The sequence below is a fragment of the Lepisma saccharinum genome, chromosome 4, assembly GCF_977018435.1.
Source record: "Lepisma saccharinum chromosome 4, izLepSacc3.1, whole genome shotgun sequence".
In the NCBI taxonomy this organism is placed as follows: domain Eukaryota; kingdom Metazoa; phylum Arthropoda; class Insecta; order Zygentoma; family Lepismatidae; genus Lepisma; species Lepisma saccharinum.
In genome coordinates, this window is record NC_139232.1 from 58,330,337 (window position 1) to 58,349,176 (window position 18,840).

Consider the following 18,840-nt stretch of genomic DNA (forward strand, 5'->3'; position numbering starts at 1 on the left):
TAGGAAAGAGCAATGCACAGGAAGTCTCCTGAATGATGTAAGCATTAGTTATAAAACATGAATTTAGATTTTCAGAACATGGAATATCATTTTAGTACTCTGAAATGACATTTAAAGAAAGAAAAATAATTCCCAAAGTATAATCGTCAACACACGCTGGTCTCAAAATTTGAAATTATGAATAAAGTTGTTTCAAGATTTGTTAGCACGAGTGGCAAAATATTTTTCCCTTTGAAACTGATTGTAGTTCTCATAGTTGTTTCCCATAGAATTTGTGAAATTGGGTGTTTCCTACACATACGTAATTGTACTTACCTCTCAGCCATGAATACCTGTAATAAAATAAATAAACCTATGGGATTAACTAAATAGATAGTGTAACAATTGTGTGTACATACTTGAGAGAAAATAATGCTTTCTCTGTCAATCCTGTCAAGCATGTAGCCACTGCCATCATAAATGTCGTGATTCCGAAGGTCGAGTGAATTGGTACAAGAGATGCACGGAAAGCTGCAGTTGCACCTTCACAGCACAGCAGGACGAGAAAACTGAAGAAGCCCACGATAAACTAGAATCGAAAAAAGAATTCTGAATTTACTGAACATCAATATTACATAAAACTTACTTTCATAAATGCTGATTCATTCACCACTTACACACTGTAAATTTCAATTTTTTTACGAATCCTGTTTTGCAAGCATATTTCGTACCTGAACAATTTTGCATCAAATATAAATGCTTCTGGAAATGTACGCATGCCTTTGTTTTATTCCATATTTACAGGCATTCTCTACAATAGTGTGCATGGGACAACTTTTGCTCACTTGTACTTGTTCGAGCGTAGCATGCTCGAGCATTTACAATGGAATATCAATTTAATGAGACAATAATCGTAGAAACACACACATAAAATATCTGTCCTGGCAGTTTCAGCCCACAATCGTCTAGACTAAACTACATTTTAACATGGAGATGATGACTATGTTTACTTAATTTTCACTTCATCTTTCACCTAACGATTCATATCTGAGGGCTCATTACCACAAATTACGGTTATACGTGTACTACTGGCCTTTGAGCTTATACTGCTCATTTTGCCTGTTCGAGCATTATTTGCTTGAGCGAAGAAGCTCTTAATTCCTTATACTATCTAGTGTCATCCATGCAAACTATTTGGTGCTCGAGCAAAATTGTCTCCCTGCAGCACTCTACTCTACAAAAGTTACTTCCCTTAAAAATAATGGAATACATTTTGATTTCATTATGGAAATTTCTTTGTGTAGTGAGCTTTTAAATTGCATTAAAGTTCAAACTCAAATTCAAGGCACTTTTTTGCCAAGCCGATGATAGTTTGTTTCTGTTACTAAAAATAGTTGCTGAATGTATCATAAACTTGAACTGCTGTTCTTTTAATGCATAACTAGGGCCAGGAAGTTTCGTTTTAAAGATAACACCGAAAAGTTGAGGAAAGCAAAATAAAGTATTTAAAATGTATTTGGGTAGGTTAAAGAGGCAATTTTTCGGTGTTTCAGAATCGCGAATTATGCCACTTTTCAGAATAACACCGAATTTTGCACTTTAAAGCAAAAAACGCCACAAAATATACAATATAAACTGGGCATAACACTTCTTATGTTCAAAAAGAACTATCTGAAGCGCGAAGAGATCTGCCATTTCTAGTCTAACTGGTGAAAGTTCGAATCAAAAGAGATTGTCACGCTTCATTTATTGCAGTTTGACACAGACTACAGTGTTTAACCTCGTCCTGAAATAGAATTCGCTACAGGGATCTTCTCAGAAGGGAAGTTTCAGAGGAACAGGAAAATTTTCAGGGAGAAACGCCTGTTGTGTTGCGGGAGAGGTGGTTAGGGGTGTAGGTGATTGTTTGTGTGTACACAAAAGGGTACTTTGGGGTGTAAGAGGGATTTTTTGGCATTGTTAGGGAAATTTCAGTCAGTCTGAATCCCCGAGGCTGCATGGTTTGTACATAGTCTTGCATACTTTATTCTTCAGATAGAACTACATTATTTTGTAATCACTGAATTGCAAAATAACACTCAACACGGGAGCAGAAGGATTTCTTGATTAAGCGCAATGGAAGTGAGAGGCACACGGAGAAGAAAAGCTTGTTTGTTTGAATTGTTCTTTTACGTTCACTTTATGCACATAAAGGCTAATTGGGACTGGATCTACATTTTAAAGTGGTATTCGAATCACCAGATATAGAATCTGGGACCGCTTGATTTCAAGGTGGTGACGTTACCACTACGCCGTTGGGGAGGCCTGAGAAGAAAACTAAATCGAGTGAAACAAACCGGCAACTTTCTGTCATCCAAGGCTTCGAGACGCCTAAAAGCAGGAAAGAAGACAAGGAGTACATTGCTCTTCAAACTGTGGAAGCATTTGTTAAAGCAATCATTTCATTGGAGTGAAGGGAAAAAACTGCTATCTTTCTATTTATAAGTGTGTTTTGTACAGGAAGTGTTGTGAGTGATAATCACCAATGTTATTGTAAACTGAAAAGTGTATTTATGAAAATATTATTTAAAAATTTTATTCCGTGAGAGTGAAAAGTCAGAAATATGATTGTTCAATAAACATTTCATATTTTTTTGCCGACGAGATGAAATATTTTTTCCAAATGCATGAAATTTGGTCATTTCTCCCAAAGGTAAGCCTTAAATTTCTGCATCAATTTTCCAGAACTAAAGCAATATGCAAATATTTTGCATAGAAGAAACAGTAAAAATAACACCGATTTTCAATTAATAACATCCAATTTTGCTATAAACCGTGAAAAATAACACCAAATTACAGTGAAAAAATAACACCAAATTTCAGTAAAAAATAACACCGAAATTTAGGGAAAACTAAAACTTCACATTCCTATGCATAACATATGTTAACCTGGCTGGTAATCCGAGAACACTTGTTCGAATCACGTCGCCAGGAAAGCTACAATTCCTATATGTTAATATAAATAGCGCAAGGGCATTTCCAGAACTTGTTAAACTAGTGTTATGCATGCTGTGCATACACCTAAGGAAGAATTAACATTTTAGCATTTTGTACATTTAGCATTTTGTAGTACGGTATCAGTGGTTGTTTCAATTTATATTCTCTTCCCTTAGTTTGGAGTATAGAGTAATATTTTTCTCACATACACAACATAGTCAAACTTACCAACATTGTTTTACCTTCTATCTATATTCAACCTTTCATGCATCACACAAACACACTGACAACTCACAACTCCTACAAGTATGTACTATTTTCACATGCACTTTCACACACAGACAACTCATTTTGAATACCACATGAGCCATTTGTTCTTGCTACCTGAAGATTTATACAGGCATTTTGATCCAAATATAAAAACTTATTTCTTGCAGATTGGATTAGCTTTATAATTTCATGTCTAATGAATAAAAGTTGTTCATAATGATCTGTGAGGCAAAAGAATATTGTTTCATTTCTTCTATATGCACCCATACATTCCTATATAGGTGAATACTTTTTTTTTATATTAAATTATTGCCTTCAATAATTTTAAAAAAATGAGAAAATGCACTGTTTTGGACATAGAAATTGTGAAACAAACCTCTGTTTGTGTGTGTGTGTAACGTCTGTTTGTGTATGTCCTTGCGCATGGATATGTTATACCAGGGGTCGAAATGGACTCAAATATCCGGAACCTTCCTGTTCTGTCTCGTCACTGTCGTAATCGGAGACAAAAAACATACAACAGCATATAAATAAAAGTAAGCGTGAAAATTCCCATATCGAGCCCTGTATTATATGCAATATTACAGATGCATAAACTCTACTTTTAGACAAAGAAGAGTGCCCAGGTACTTTATTTCAGAACACTATCAAAGGGAATTTATTAAATAGTTAATGATAACAATATATGGCATGTACTTTGCTAAAATTTTACCACTGGAAGGAAGTAAACATGAAGATATGGAGACTCAAATCTAGTTAATATAAATTTCACATGGTTACTTTGTAGTAATCTGCACAGAACAGTCTATCAATTGTGACAAGAACAAATGGCCTCTTCTCAAAATTACCACACAAACATCCCAAGTCATGAAGCTAGTTTTGGACGAATTCACTGCACAATTTTACACATCTAATTTAAAAATTTCCTCCTACTTTTCAAATTTTGTTGGCTGTCATTTACAAATCAGAGGTGTAGGTGCTCCAATATTCAATACCAATTACAAAACAATAATAATGTCATTGGCAAGCTGAACCCATGCACTAAACACACAATTACTGTCTACAGAAATATTATATGTGCAAAATTAATGCAGAAAATTATAAAAATAAATGTAATAACTGTGTATTTTCTTTTTACAGTGATGTACTTAAAAACAAGTATGGAACTCAAATAAAAAGCTTATTTTCAAGGTGATACTTTTCCATTTTGGTTAACTGGCTTTGTACTCTGTTTTTCTTTTAGAAGCTATGCATTTGTTATATGAACATAAATTACAGCTAAGCAATTTTTTTAAAGGTTTTGCGTAAGCTCCCATATTATATATTAGAGCAGGCATATAGAAACCTTTAAAATACACATAACTAAAGTTAAAAGCTAATAAGCACTAACTATTTGGCACAGGATTCTAAATGCAGAGTGCAAAATTAAGGCAAAAATAACAAAGCAGTTGGCTTCTAGGCTAGATGTGGCAGATAGGTAAGGAAAGAAAGTTACTGTGATAGAGTTAATAAAGATGCTATGTGGATTACCTTGTGCACAGATTAGATAGACCCGCACCCAAAGAGAATCAAAGATGAGTCCATCCAATAAACACTAGGTGCAGTGCTCCAAGTGAGAGGCTAGCAGAATTTTTGCAAAGCACCCACCCCTCCCTCCCCCAGCTGTCTCATTGTCACCATATTGTTGAACTGCAGGAGCATACACCCAGCTAATATTTTCCACTTCAAACATTGACTAGGTGAATATGTAGTAGAATGCTTTACTGTTTCAACTGTATGCCTTCTTGCAAGGGCCAGGGCCTGAGTGATGCATATTGAGTGCATGAAGTCCCATCGCCAATAGCTTACTACACCTGTATTCTATAGCCACATTTGTAAATTGGGAGGGAGGGAAAGAGGAATGTAAACTTTAATGCAAGAAATCTGACATTGAAAATAATAATAATAAAAAAAATCAAATCATTTGTTGTCTTTGGATGCAACGAGGAAATCAAGATGGTAATCAAATATGTTTTGATGGATTCTCTCAGGTTATTGATCACACGAGTTCTATAAATATTTCACAACTCTCTGGCCCAACCCAATGATTTAAGCCAACCTCCATAGCAAGCAAGCACAGCACGTTAAGACACCAGAAGTCTTTGGTTCGAATCCCAGCATCGGCATGGGTGTTCCTTGCAAGTGTACCTTCATCATATCAACACTCATCATCTTTGCATTAACCAAAAGTGGCAGAAATGCAAAGACAAATAAACCAAATCAAAACCAAGAGATTTTATGAATCATGTCATGGTTATCCAAAAGTGGCAGAAAAGTGACACTAAATAACAAGTATAACAATAACACGAATAGCTTTAGAGGGATCAGCTTTAGGAAAAATAGGTACATACAGCTTTAAGCTTTACATATACCCGTACATTATTTATTTTGGTTGCACAATATTATTATTATTATTTTTGTAATTAGAAGCTTATCTGAAAGCAACACTTCACACTCACCCCTTTTAGTTCAACACTTGACAATACAACAAGCAAAAGTATTACCCCAGCTAAATTGATTTGTTGTGGTTATTGAAGGACTCTTGAAATTTCAGCCAGTTGATAAGCAGAAAGGAATGTTTCCTCTTTATTGTATATAGAAACTCATTCATGTGTCATTCAACCAACACCTTTGAATTTGAAAAATATATGCTCATCTTAGAAGCAGTCACTACCAGCAACATGAAATGGGATGTTGGAGGTTTGTATTTACCACACGGAGTACCTGCAGGGCGAACAGTCCCATGGTGACCAATCCCATCCAGGAGTGCAGACTGTAAAAGTTTGGAATGGGTGGCGTTGCAAGATTGTGGGAGTCCAACACAGACAAGAATCCCACAACAATGCATGGAATAGCAAGTGCATGGAATATTGTGTGGAACAGTTTCACGTAGATTCGACGACAGCAGCGGCATACTCTGTACAAGAGGAGTGCTGGAAGGAAAAAAAGAGAACAACATTATTTTAGCTGATAAATTCTGTAATACATAACATTTTATTTCTTTAAATGCACATTTTAAGATGTTGAGGCTTGTATGACAGGAATTATGTATCACAGGACTTGGATCTTTCATCAGCAATGATTTTTTTCATTGCTTCTTCATTTCTTGCAACTATGCTGTTTAAAATATACCAAGCAGTGGTGAGGCAACTCGAGGCAGTTAGATTAATATTTCAGACAAACAGATTAGTCCCAAAAATTGTTAATATTCCTTTTACCCCCTACCCAGACAATCTGTCCAGAAGTGATCTAGCACTAAAATCACTATAATAGGCCATGTGATTATCTACTAGGTTTTCCTTTTAAAAAATAAATCTAACACATCAAAACAGAGGCTGTAGGTCTCATTCTAGATTTTGGTACAAAATTGGAAAAAATTATAGATGCAGAATTTACTTTACTAAGAGACTTCTTCAGACATATCAACCAGATCTACCTGATTTTTTATGGATACATTTTGTATTTTATTTTTTCTTTTACATGTTGCAACCCTTGCCAAGTGGCATTTCATTGGTTTACACACGTTAGTCCCATTGTCACTGATAGGATAGTATTGATATGAGACTGGGACTTGGCAGTGTCTCAATCTCATCTCGAGTTGTAAATGCATGTCTCATTTTCTGTTTTGTTTCCAATTGTAAATGTCTGTCTCAGTACCTCCCCTGAGTCTTGACACATATAAACAGCATAGAACCAGTCACCAAACACATTTCACACCATATAGAGGTCATGAAGTCAAACAATTTTTCTTTCTTTGTTTTTTTTTTTTTATATAGTGAATTTGTACATGCCACCACACAGCACAGGTTCAGCATTGGCATTATGAAGTGGCTTTGCAATTGCTATAATAAATGTTTCATAAATCGAAAAACAATTTTTAAACCATGGGTAAGCGAGCTCAGAGTCTTAATACACCATGCAGCTGACAGAGGAGATTCGAGTAATGGAGCTCTAGCAACTGGGTCAGCTGCACTAAACACTATGCCTCACTGCCATATTCTTTCAGGTTCGCTTCTGCTCCTAGGACGATGTGCTGTATAGAGAACTCCCTAGTGTATTCCAGTTACTGAACAATTTATCTCCGTCCGATGCAGAAATGTATTTGGGGCAATGAGTAACTTTGCTAACCACAGTGCTGCTAATTATATTATATCAATGCTTGAAGTGTGGGAAAACTGGTATCCCCCCTCAGAAAACTTACTCAAAATATCCCCCCTGCCTCTCTCATTATCATCACATTAATCATCTCCCAAATATTCCCAAGGATCAGGCAAACACACCTCCTACCTCACAGTTTACACTGGAAGGACTAGATTATTTTTCTGCTATTTGTTGACAATGTAATACAGGGTGGCGCATATTGTATCTACTAATATAAGTTGGCAACCCTGTCAGAATGCAGGTCTTCATGCACAGAAGACTCACATGGTTAGGTAGCTGCAAGCCTGGCAATCAGTCTGACATGAAATATTCACCTGTTCAGATACGAATCGTGGCAGTAGACCTGTTCATCTGAATGGCTTCCATTCAGGAGATGCAGCAGGTAGTGGGAAGACGGTGGTCCAGTTGGAGTCTCCATCAACCCGTGCCAGTGTGTCACAATATGATACAATGGGTCAGACAATAGAAAGCCAATGGCAGCGTGAAGAAACAAAAGTCTCCAGGTTGGAGGAGGCGTATTCTCTGGCGTCCTGATGCTTCTCAGTGCAGCACCTTCTGTGTATCTTGAATGGAAGCCGTTCGAATGATTCGTGTCTGAACCGGCCAATGTTCCATGGCAGGCTAATTGCCAGATTTGCATCTGCCTACTTGTGGGAGACTTATGCACCTGTGCACCTGCACTCCGACAGGGTTGCCAACTCATATTGGTAGATACAATATGCACCACCCTGTATATAGGAAATAATTACAGGGTAATGACATTTTTCTTACCACTGCACGTAGACATGAATAAAATGTGCTTCTTGTGACGTCCCTCTTTTTGATACCATAAAAACAAAACAACCACACACAAAATAATTGAAAATATGGTAATGACTAGAAAACTTACATCCACCTAATCCTAGTGGAATTTCCATGCAAATCTGACAGCAACAGGGCAACACTCTTACATTTAAAACAGCGAGAGACAAACATAAAAGAACTTCTTGGTGAAATGACAAGGGGACAGGAGAGAGAGAGAGAGAGAGAGAGAGATGTTGGTGGTCTATCTTTAGTAAAGAAATGAACATCACATACATAAATGATAGAGATAACCAAGTACAGACTAGAAAAAGTCAGGATATCCCTACTTGTGTTCTTATAACATTAGGAGATGAACTCTTTTTACATTGCAGCCTCATAATCAAACAGAAGACACATCAGCATCTAATTCTGGTTAGGTTATCTACCTATGCATACAGTGCACTTAGACAAATTGTGGACGAGAGCTTATTGTGATAATTACTAGAACATGTTATTCCCTGGAATCACCATGTGAATAGGGTTGGATTACTTTCACAACTCCAATAAGATGCAAAAATAATATAACTGCTCCAACCAGACATAATCACATCAAACATAAAATCTTCTCGTGGCCAGTCCACACTTCCCTTGCTTATTTTCTTTTCATTTTAAGTAAATGCAGAAACCACATGATGCTTCCTGGGTATAACAGTGTTAGCATGCATGCAATGTTAATTGGACATTTTCCATTGTCCATTACTTTTAACTATGGTTATTGAATTTCGAAAGCACCTCTTCTCTCTGACTTCAGGTGAACAAATTTATTTTAGCTGGTGCTGAGGATTGAATCTACGACAGATCCGTGATTTTACTACAAATTTGGTGTGATAACCAATTACTCCATGGTGCTCCCCCTCCCCCGGAATTCTGTACTAATCTTTGCTACATTTTGTGTCTGTGAGGGGAATGCAGGAAGGGAGGGGTTATCCCCTATCTATCAACATTTTCGCATAGCGTACCCCAGCTGTCTCATTGTCGCCATGTTAAACCAAAGGAGCATCCCTTTAGCTAATCACAAGACTCAACAAAACATTCCAACTCAAATTTTTCACTTGAAGCGTTGGCTCCACTTATGCTACTATTTCTATTTTCTGAGAAGAGGGGGGCCATATTTGCTTAAATTCTACGCTGTAGGGGTGTGCGGGATCCCGAAAAGTCGGGACCGGGATCGGGAAAAAAAATTCCTGGCCCGATCCAGACTGCGGGGACTTTTCGGGATCCCGAGCAGAAGTACCGAATGGTCATTTTTAAAAAAGTTGTTTATTCTCGACGTTTTCTGCATTGCAAGTCTCTGGAACTTATCGGAAATTGTTTGTTTTTATTCCAGAAATGCAAAAACAATCACTTAAGTTGAAAATGACGTGTAGAATTCGAGATTTTCAGAGCTTCTGGAAATTTCGAACATTTCCCCGTCCCGACCAAAAACTTTCTGTCCCGCACACCCCTACTCCGCTGGGATGACTTACAGGGTTTTGGGCCATTGCTATGAAGGCTGTATAAAATAAGCATAGTTGAAAGCAGGAGACAATGGTTAATGCCCAATTAACATTGCATGCTAATGTAAAATCACTAACTTTCAGAGAATTAGAACAGCGTTAAGTACGTTAACTGGCACGGAAATTATTGAACATGACTTTCCTAAATTTAATCCAGTTCAAGTTACACCAGAAAAGTAAAATAAAAGAATAAAAAGAAGTGAACTGCACTTACAAAATCCACTGAAGGAGATGAATCCAGCTACCATGAGCACAGGATGCAAGTTAAACTGTTTCTTGGGATCTTCTGTCCAGGCGAAACCTTCCCTGTAATAGAGGACCCAGAAAAGCACCAAGGTAAGGGAACCCAGGAGGAGCAGACTAGCCAAAACCACCACAACCATGTACTCGAACCAGTTGGTGCAAGCCCATTCGTTGTCCTCTCCATAATGACGGTGCCTGAAAGATAAAATAAACAAAGATTCTGTTAGTTTTCATTTGCCTGACACGCAACCAAGAATTTTACAAACTTAAGAATCTAATTTCTACGACAGGTTTTTACAGATATTAACAGACTGTGTAATTCGAAGGGGCGGCACAGAGATGAGATTTTGCAGTCTCATTCTCATTTCGTCTCGAAATACATAGCCTAGTGTACGGAGCATACACAATGTGTCACCGAACAAACGTTCGCAGCATGAACAACCTTTCTTTGTAAAGTTTATCTAACATCTTGTTTCGACGCTACGAACCCTCGAAAACTGAATTGCATCCTGAATGTATGCAACCATGCCGCACAGCTACACAAATGCCACTAGTGGATTAACTTTGCAATTCCGATAAACAAATACATGGCTTACCTGTAAATTAATCAGGTAGAGAGATCAGTTTCTCATGTCTGAAAAAGTAGCATAGTACAGCAATTTAGTTTATTTAAACTTTTTATATATCACAACACAGTCTCGAATGCTGGCACAAAGTCTCGTCTCGCTATCATTCCTAATAATTCGTAGAAGTGGTATAATATTCCAGAGATTGTTTCAAGTTCTGAAGAGGGATATTTTTCACTTCATTTCTACGATACCGTGTGTATGTTATTACCAGTTTGTGGCTCCAAAGCCAACAAATATCACGTGGTCGGTCTGGTGACATCCATAGGCGTAGCTAGAACTTTATATTTGGGTGTGCATAAAGAAAAAAAAATGAGGTCTTGTACCTTTTTAATAGCATATTTTGCAACACAATCACTTGGCTCTTTAACTGCACTGATGTTTGTAAAGGAATATAAATTCACTAAATGACAGTGTTGAAAATTTCTTATGTAGTAGAAAAAAATCAAATTGTATAGAAATTACACACACACACAAAATGTTCATAAATGTTACAAACAAATACATCAACATACACGTCATCTATAACAAGAGACGTCTGTCAAAAGGTACAGTGTTCTTAAACTCATCAATAACTTCATTTACATCCATAGACTAAGCTTTTTCCTTTTCTACAAATAGCAAGAGCAGGGCTTCCAATCTATCCTGCTTCTGAGTTGCTCTTAATTTAGTTTTAACTTGGTAAGCTTGGAGAAAGCTCTCTCACACGTGCAGCTTGTGACAGGTATAGAAGAAAGGGGCTGCAGTACAGAGTGGAATACAGTAAATATCTTCTTTCTCCAATGACATCAAAATATCGAAAAACTATAGACACCCGTTTCATCAGCGATAATGCACACGTTTGTACTAAGTAATGACATTTTCAACTTCTTACAAACTGCCGCTCATTTTCTCTCTTATTGAAAGATCTGTCTTTAATTCTCTTTGATAAAGCAGCCCATTAGGGTGTGCCTGGGCACACCTGGCACACCCCGTAGGTCCGCCTATGGTGACATCTATGAAGTCTGTGCTGCTCTACTAATAAATTCTGCAAGATCGTCCTACTTCGGTACTTTTTCTTCATGTTTGCCTCTTATCATTAAGTCTCTAGAGTATAGAAAGTAGAACTGAAACGTTCGAAGCACATGAGGGGGGAAACGTTTTTAGTGTATCTTTTTCTACCTTGCAGAACGTTACAATCTCAGCGTGTTCTATTGCAGTTACATCACAAAAGGCAGCAATTGTGCATAAAATTAAGGCTAGTTTCGTACAGTGCCTTGTATCCAAACAAGCGGAACAATTGCCACTCTCTTTTGTGTGTCTGCCATTAGATGGATGTAAAAAAATGCAGGAAGAAAGAGGCAGCCGTTATTTTCCCCAAGAAGAGTGAAAAATAGCCGCGCCTGGATTCTTAGGTTTGTTACAAGGAAGAGGAATGGATGCTTTGTCATTACCGTCACGATTTGCACTATCATCCAAGCAGAATCTCTCCTGATTTGAGGATTTTGATTTAACTTTCACCGCTTGTGACTGCATAATGACTTTTTCAAGTGGCAGCAAAAAAAAAATCACTTGTGAAATTCTCCACGAAAAAAGATGATTTGATGTTATTTACTTTGTAAAAAACCGGGAACAGCGATTTCACTTATACTTTTAGTACTGGAAAAAAAAAAAAACAGCTGCCAATAATTTTGGTCACGAAGGGGGAAAGTTCGACGTTCGGGCTGTGTACAGGGAACATAGGGAATCAAACTACAATCATTTTACGTCTTGCAACTACATTAATGAACAGCAAATCTTCACTACGTTAGGTGATGTAATAGCATCAGGTCAGTTTACGAAGTTCTGATTAGATTCTTTGAATGCTATGGAAATGATCTTGTACGTACATACTATATATTTCTTAATTTCTCCTTATTGGGGATTCGAACATGATCCTTGGAGTTTTGGTCAAACTCTTTCTTCCTGCTATTTACTACATAGCGATCATGGGCTAACCAACGCAACGCATCCACTGGTGAGTTACATACGTACATTGTAGACGGTTGCAGACTTAGGGAGAATACGGCTTGGTAACTGCATTTCCCATCATTTCTGTGACACTTTTTACATAGTTTTAAATAAAATAAAAAGGACTGAATTAATATATAATATGAATTGAATTAAATGCTTCATTTACTCAGTTTCGTAGTAAGTAGTACTCCTACAAATCCTGTGGAATGATTGTAAGATTTTAAGTTGGTACAGGTCTGGGATTTTGATGAAAAGTTACATCATTCAGTGAGTGCGCCAGATCAAAATACTAAGCCATTTGTCAGACATCTGGGTTTCAAAAGTTAAAACATATAAAAAACGTAAGTTGAAATCTCTGCACTCAGTAATAAAAATCACAATGCTTACCCTTGGCGTCAATATACTTTTAAGAATAATATTTACACGTTTCTATATTTCAGTGTATACGTAACTGTAAATAGTGACGTGGCATTGCCTGCTCAGCAACTTCAACTACCGTAAATAGTCTACAGTTCCTCAGTGAAATTTCTCGCACTAAACGATTTTACAGTCACAAGTCTTCGATCACACAATTACAATCATTTTCAGTTGATAATGACGTTCTCGCGGATGAAGACTGCCAAAATATCAAACACAACACTGAAAGCTCAGAGCGTAATCATTCTACCCAGTTGCTTACACAAGTTACAGCTACATACTGCGGAGTGGTGCCGGCTATCAGAGAGCACTGTCCGCTATCGTAGCTGGCCGGAGAGGCAAGTGCGTTGCTTACAGACGAGAATGTCTTACCAGGGCATCTGTTGGCATTACTGCATTACAAGCCCACAACAAGCTAGCCACGTTTATTAAAATTTGAATACGTTCGCCCTGTAGATTACGTGCGGGATATTTTTCTTTGGAAGCATTGCGTGCCACGCCCCTGGATGTGAGACAATTAGTAAAGTTGCCCTTAAGGATAGTGGCTTGATAAGTGAAGCTGTACAAATGCAGGAGGCCCAAAAATCGAGTTGCTCCTCTTTCCCAAAGGCACAAAAGAGAACAACCTAGCAGGAATTCAGCCCAGCACTGGCGATAACATCCATAACCTCGTTCGCGCTTGATACGCACTGTAATATTCCCATGTGCGTGATGGTAGCCTTTTGTGTCATCTGTGCCCCATTCCACACCGACGAGAATGTGTACAGGGTGGGTGACCTTTGAAAATGCCACAATAAGCGGAGCTGTCAACGCGTCAGTAAGTACAGGTTTAGCGGCTATTGCAAGCAGAGGCGTTGTAGCGTTTATCCGTTCATTCTTCCCTCAATCTGATCCAAATTCAATAAGTTGAATGGAGTAGATGTAGTCTCTGCACACGCGTGTCAATGGACTGTTGGGTAATAATTGTGTAGTGATATAAATCTTAATGATGGTAAATATAAGTGTGCGTAATACAGGGGCATAATTCAAAATCATCATTACATGGACAGGATTTGCACGGCCTTCATGGTAAACATCATCCAGGAAGTCGATTGAGTGGTTTTAGGATTTGTAAGCACTAGATACCTTTAAAATAAGCTTGAGCATCATAAATGAGCAAAAACAAACACAAAGAAACCCACAAGAACAGCGAAGATGATTTGTTTCGACTTTCTTTGTCATGTGCACACTTTACAATTTGTATTAACATTAAAATTGATCAGTGGACATTTTTCTAAAGCCACTTTCCTTTTCTACACAACGAAATAAGTGAGTAAGTTATATTGTCCAAATATGAGTCAGCAAGTCAATTTTCCACCTTGCTTACCCTGATGATTGAGGGGTCCTAGGAATTCTCAAAATCTGACATCCCATGCGAATCCCGCAGCTGGTAAATATTAATTTCCGGTTCAACAGAAACATGACATTGCTCTCTGCAATGTGCAGAAAACCAAAGTGCGAAAAGGTGAGCAAGCAAAAATTATAAAAGGGGAAATTATTATGCAAAATGTGCACTTTCGATGGGCACTGTAAAGTACAATATAAGAAGTTCGTAACACCATGAAACGAATTTAAAACATTACAACCCATGTTTTACTACAAAGGAATGAAAAAAAGGCAAATGCAAAAATGCCCCTCCTAGTGATTCCAATATATCCTACCTGGGACGTCGTTAAGGGAGGGAGGGGGGGAGCAAGGCCCGAAGAATTTCCCCAAATTTTCCGTGGCTTAGAGAAATTTTACTTTGGAGTTTTAAATAAACTTCGGGATTATTATTGTTTTTTTTAAAAAAAAAAATGAATGTAGATAATCTTTTAGTGATGGTACTTGTTGGAATATAAACTAATATAACATATTAATTAAAAACTACCACTATATGTATTATGTGGCACAGAAACGGTAGGCGCGTGTGTGTGGTTAATATGCAGGGAACTATTTATAACCCACATTGATATATATATATATATATCTGTGTGTGTGTGAGAGAGAGAGAGAGCAGCGTAATTTCGGGCCAGCTTTGGGGGGGGTGGTTAAAAAGAAGGTTAATAAAAAAAAACTAACATGCAAATTTTAATAAACTTGGAAATTTGGGGGGGATAGCGAGTGACCCTCGCTAAGTTACGCCTCCCTGTATTCTATTATCACAATATTGGAACCACTTTCTTCCGATGTTTGGTGTTGTTCCCCAGTGGCGCAGGAACGACGGGAGGGGAGGTACAGTACCCCCTAAATCCCTGATCCAAGCTGTACCCCCCCCCCCCTCACGTAATCTGACAGGAGCAAGGTACTGCTGTTCAAATAAACGTTTTTTTCTACAGTTAAACAAACATTATTCCTTTCCAAATAAATTAAAACCACTGTAAACCTATTGTACGGTAGGATTCATGAGTATTACCATGCAAATTGTCCATCACCATGTTCGTGCACTTTTATTTGACCCAATAAGAGATTCAAGAATTAAAAGAGCACCAGCATACATAAAAACCCATCGCTTAAAATCCACAAAGGATGCAAGAGAAAAATTAATGAAAATAGTCATTGACAATTTGCCGAGAAATACTAGTGGATCTCACTGTACTCGTACCAGTTAGTTCACTTGATCTAAACTCTGGAAAATCTTTTCTAAAGGCCTTAAAATGAGTAATATGGTTGATTATGATAAAGTTTGGTTTTAGGAAATTAAAAAAAAACTTCAGCTTCTTTGTGTAGGGGGTACACAATTCTAAAGAGATGCTGGATTGGAAGATAAGATATAAATATGCTTCAGAATCGTAGCGCTGAGCTTCACTTTCGAATTTTTTCAAATGTAATTTTCAGAAAAACTATAAATTTCCATTTCCACTATAAAATATTAGTTACATTTTATCTAAGTTTGAGCATTATTTTTTTTTACAATAAGTTTCAGGAAATAAATTTTACATCGGAATAAGTAAATGAGAAAGCTTGTTCCGAGCTCATTTTTAACGGAAAAAGAGTAGGAAATCAGGGCAAAATTTGTTAACAAGTCGCCTAAGTATTCAACGTTCAAAACTGAACAACTAAATATACCTCTGCCTAATTCTGACAATTTAAGGATGTGGTCATTCGATGATATTCTACACAATTACAGTGAAATGTCGGAGAAATAAGTGACTGTTCTTGAATTTAAAAGCAATTTCTTGATACCAGAAAGTCGTTAGGCTTTGCCGATTTTCTGCACCTACCAATAATGGACAAAAACAAAATCAAATGGGACTGACGCATCACAGGCACACAGGACAGTACAGAGACCATGAAATTTTGTTTTGTAACTTCTATAAAACCACAAAAAATAACTAACTATTTAAAAGCAAAGTTCACTTTTCAAGTCAGCCTTAGTCAAAATTTTCTTCCTTTCTTTATCTCTTTGATGCGATTGTCACAGAAGATGTAATTGTGGATTTTTACTACTTCCAACACAAAAATAGAAGCTTTTCATATTCCGTCATTGTAAGCAAACATCATATTTTGCTCATTTTGCGCATAAATAAGGCACTGAAAATGCCATGTAATTTTAAGAAATAAATAATTTGCAGATATTTCTATGATCCTACACGGCCAACTTGCAATAATGAAAGGTAATAGAATGAAACGACAGACTGAAATACTCCCATCGAAGTATGTCATATTTAGTATTTACCAGCTAATTTCTTCAATTTTTGTGATAGACCTCACCGATATTTTTTTCTCAACTTTTCAGGGGATGTTCGGAAAAGTATAGTTAAACCTATCTGAAGAGATCATGTTCAAAATATGGTACCGATACAAGTTTCGGATTCTCGGTTTCGCATCGAATTTACATAACTTACATACATAATTTATGTAAAATAAGAACAGTTAAAGTAAAGTGCTTCCCTGTGCTTTGCTCCATGCCATGAAGGCGTATAGAGGTGTGAAGTGAGGGCCCCACACTTTCTTGATCACCGCCGAAGGTGAGAGTGATGTGATCAGCACAACTCCCCTTTCCGTCTTTACCCCCCAGAGTTTCCTCCAGGTACCCAGGCGCCGGAGCGGCTTGAACAGGTGGAAAAAATCCCAGGGATCGAACTCGGGTCTCTGGCATTGTAGTCAGACGCCCTAACGACTGTTATTCAGACATACATAAAGCGCCTATCTTCATGATTATTAACAGTATATCCATATTTTCTTTATCGTAATTCCAAAGTTAATCAGTCAGTTGCAGTTGTAAGCCTGTGCTGCCTGCTTTCACATATTCGGGATAAAATTCTGCACGCCAAGGGCTCACAGCATCGAGATGAGGCATCAAGCAGAAAAACGTTAAACAAAATTGTTTGCTTTAACGTAATGAGACTTTGTGCGGTTACATAATGTATTCATTGTTTATACCATATATTTCATGAATTAAGATGAGATAAAGGGCCTCCTCGCACCTCAAGCAGTCTCTTTAGATCGATCCGCCAAGAGGCACATGCATACTCGTTCGAATTGCAGTTTAAACTTACATCTTGTCCTGATTAGCTTACCTGAACATAAAGTGGATTCAAAAATTCTGTGACAAACTTTTGAGTTGAGACCGAGGTGAGAATGAGAACATTTACAACAAGTTTTAAAAACACATCTTTAAAATAACCATACAATTCTAAATAAATATGTAGTCTAACAAAAAAAAAAAACTCTTTGTACGAATTTTTGCATTATAAAACAGGAAACCCATGTTTGCTGTTCTAAAATGGTATTTCCGATGCTCCCCTATACATACATACACCCATACATATAATACATGCGCGCATGTGTGTGGAGCTCGAATTTTGTACCCCCCAAATGAAAAACGCTCCTGCGCCACTGTTCTTCCCTCTACTTCATGGAGATCATCGACACGGTGCATGGAAATTCACATACAAAGTCCATTTTAAACCAATGCGAACAAACAGTCTTCCGGAATTAAAGGGATGCCGATTAGACCACTACATGCAGGTCTTGAAATCCCACCGGCACATTCCATATCGTATTTCTCGCCCGCGTGCATCTCCTTCATTTCCTCCCCTTTGTCGCCGCTTGGTGCGACACACGTTTCATTCCGCAGAGCACCCGACGGACGAGCCCTGATTTCGCAGTTGGCTGTGTTCCAGGTGACATTATCAGTAGCAGAGAGCTGCATAACAAGGATGAGCTTTACTTTCCAACTGAGTAACAAGGAAGTGAGAGGATTGATAAAAGCAACCGTTGGAGGGCGCTCGCAACCTTTGCCGAAGCTTTCGGATAAAAATCTGCGAATGAAAAAGTCTGGATCCAAATTAGATAACTCCCAATATAGTTGTTGTGTAATCCATATTTTTGCATGTTTTATAGAACCTATGTGAATGAACTGCAATTTTCCCGTGTAACGTACACAGACAAGAGTTAGCGATAAATGTTTGGTACAGCAACGGCAAAAGACTGATAGAGAGCAAGTTATCTATCGCTATTTTTTAAAATTCTGAATCGTGTGTTTTAACGAATGTAATTCTGTTGATGCGAAACAGATGTTGATCACTGCTTATTTACGTTTTTATTTCACTTCATGATAACGCATTATGGAAAGCAGACCGAATGAGAATGTTGATGGACAATTCTCCCACTATTACTTTTGCCGTTGTGTGTACATGAAAGGCAATATAAAATAATAGCATATTGTAATTTAATTGCTCGTATCACGTTACATAAGTGAATTTGGAGCTATTGAAGGATGCTTGGCGTTATCAAAACACTATTATAGTGAACTGCAACAATATGTTCTTGCA

The 18,840-nt window shown here is 37.5% G+C and overlaps 1 protein-coding gene across 7 annotated transcripts in view; it reads right to left on the reverse strand.

The window, feature by feature from the left end:
* nemy (cytochrome b561 family member no extended memory) overlaps positions 1-18,840 on the reverse strand; it is a 316,467-nt gene that overhangs the window by 9,121 nt on the left and 288,506 nt on the right. For 5 of the 7 annotated variants that reach the window (XM_083120539.1, XM_083120543.1, XM_083120538.1 and 2 more), the window contains 3 exons: positions 9,979-10,202; positions 5,977-6,197; positions 399-568 (listed from right to left, as the gene is read on the reverse strand). In XM_083120539.1, coding sequence (XP_082976665.1) covers positions 399-568; positions 5,977-6,197; positions 9,979-10,202 — 615 coding nt within the window. The remainder of the gene's footprint in view (positions 1-398; positions 569-5,976; positions 6,198-9,978; positions 10,203-18,840) is intronic. The other 2 variants (XM_083120541.1, XM_083120540.1) reach the window with 1 other exon arrangement.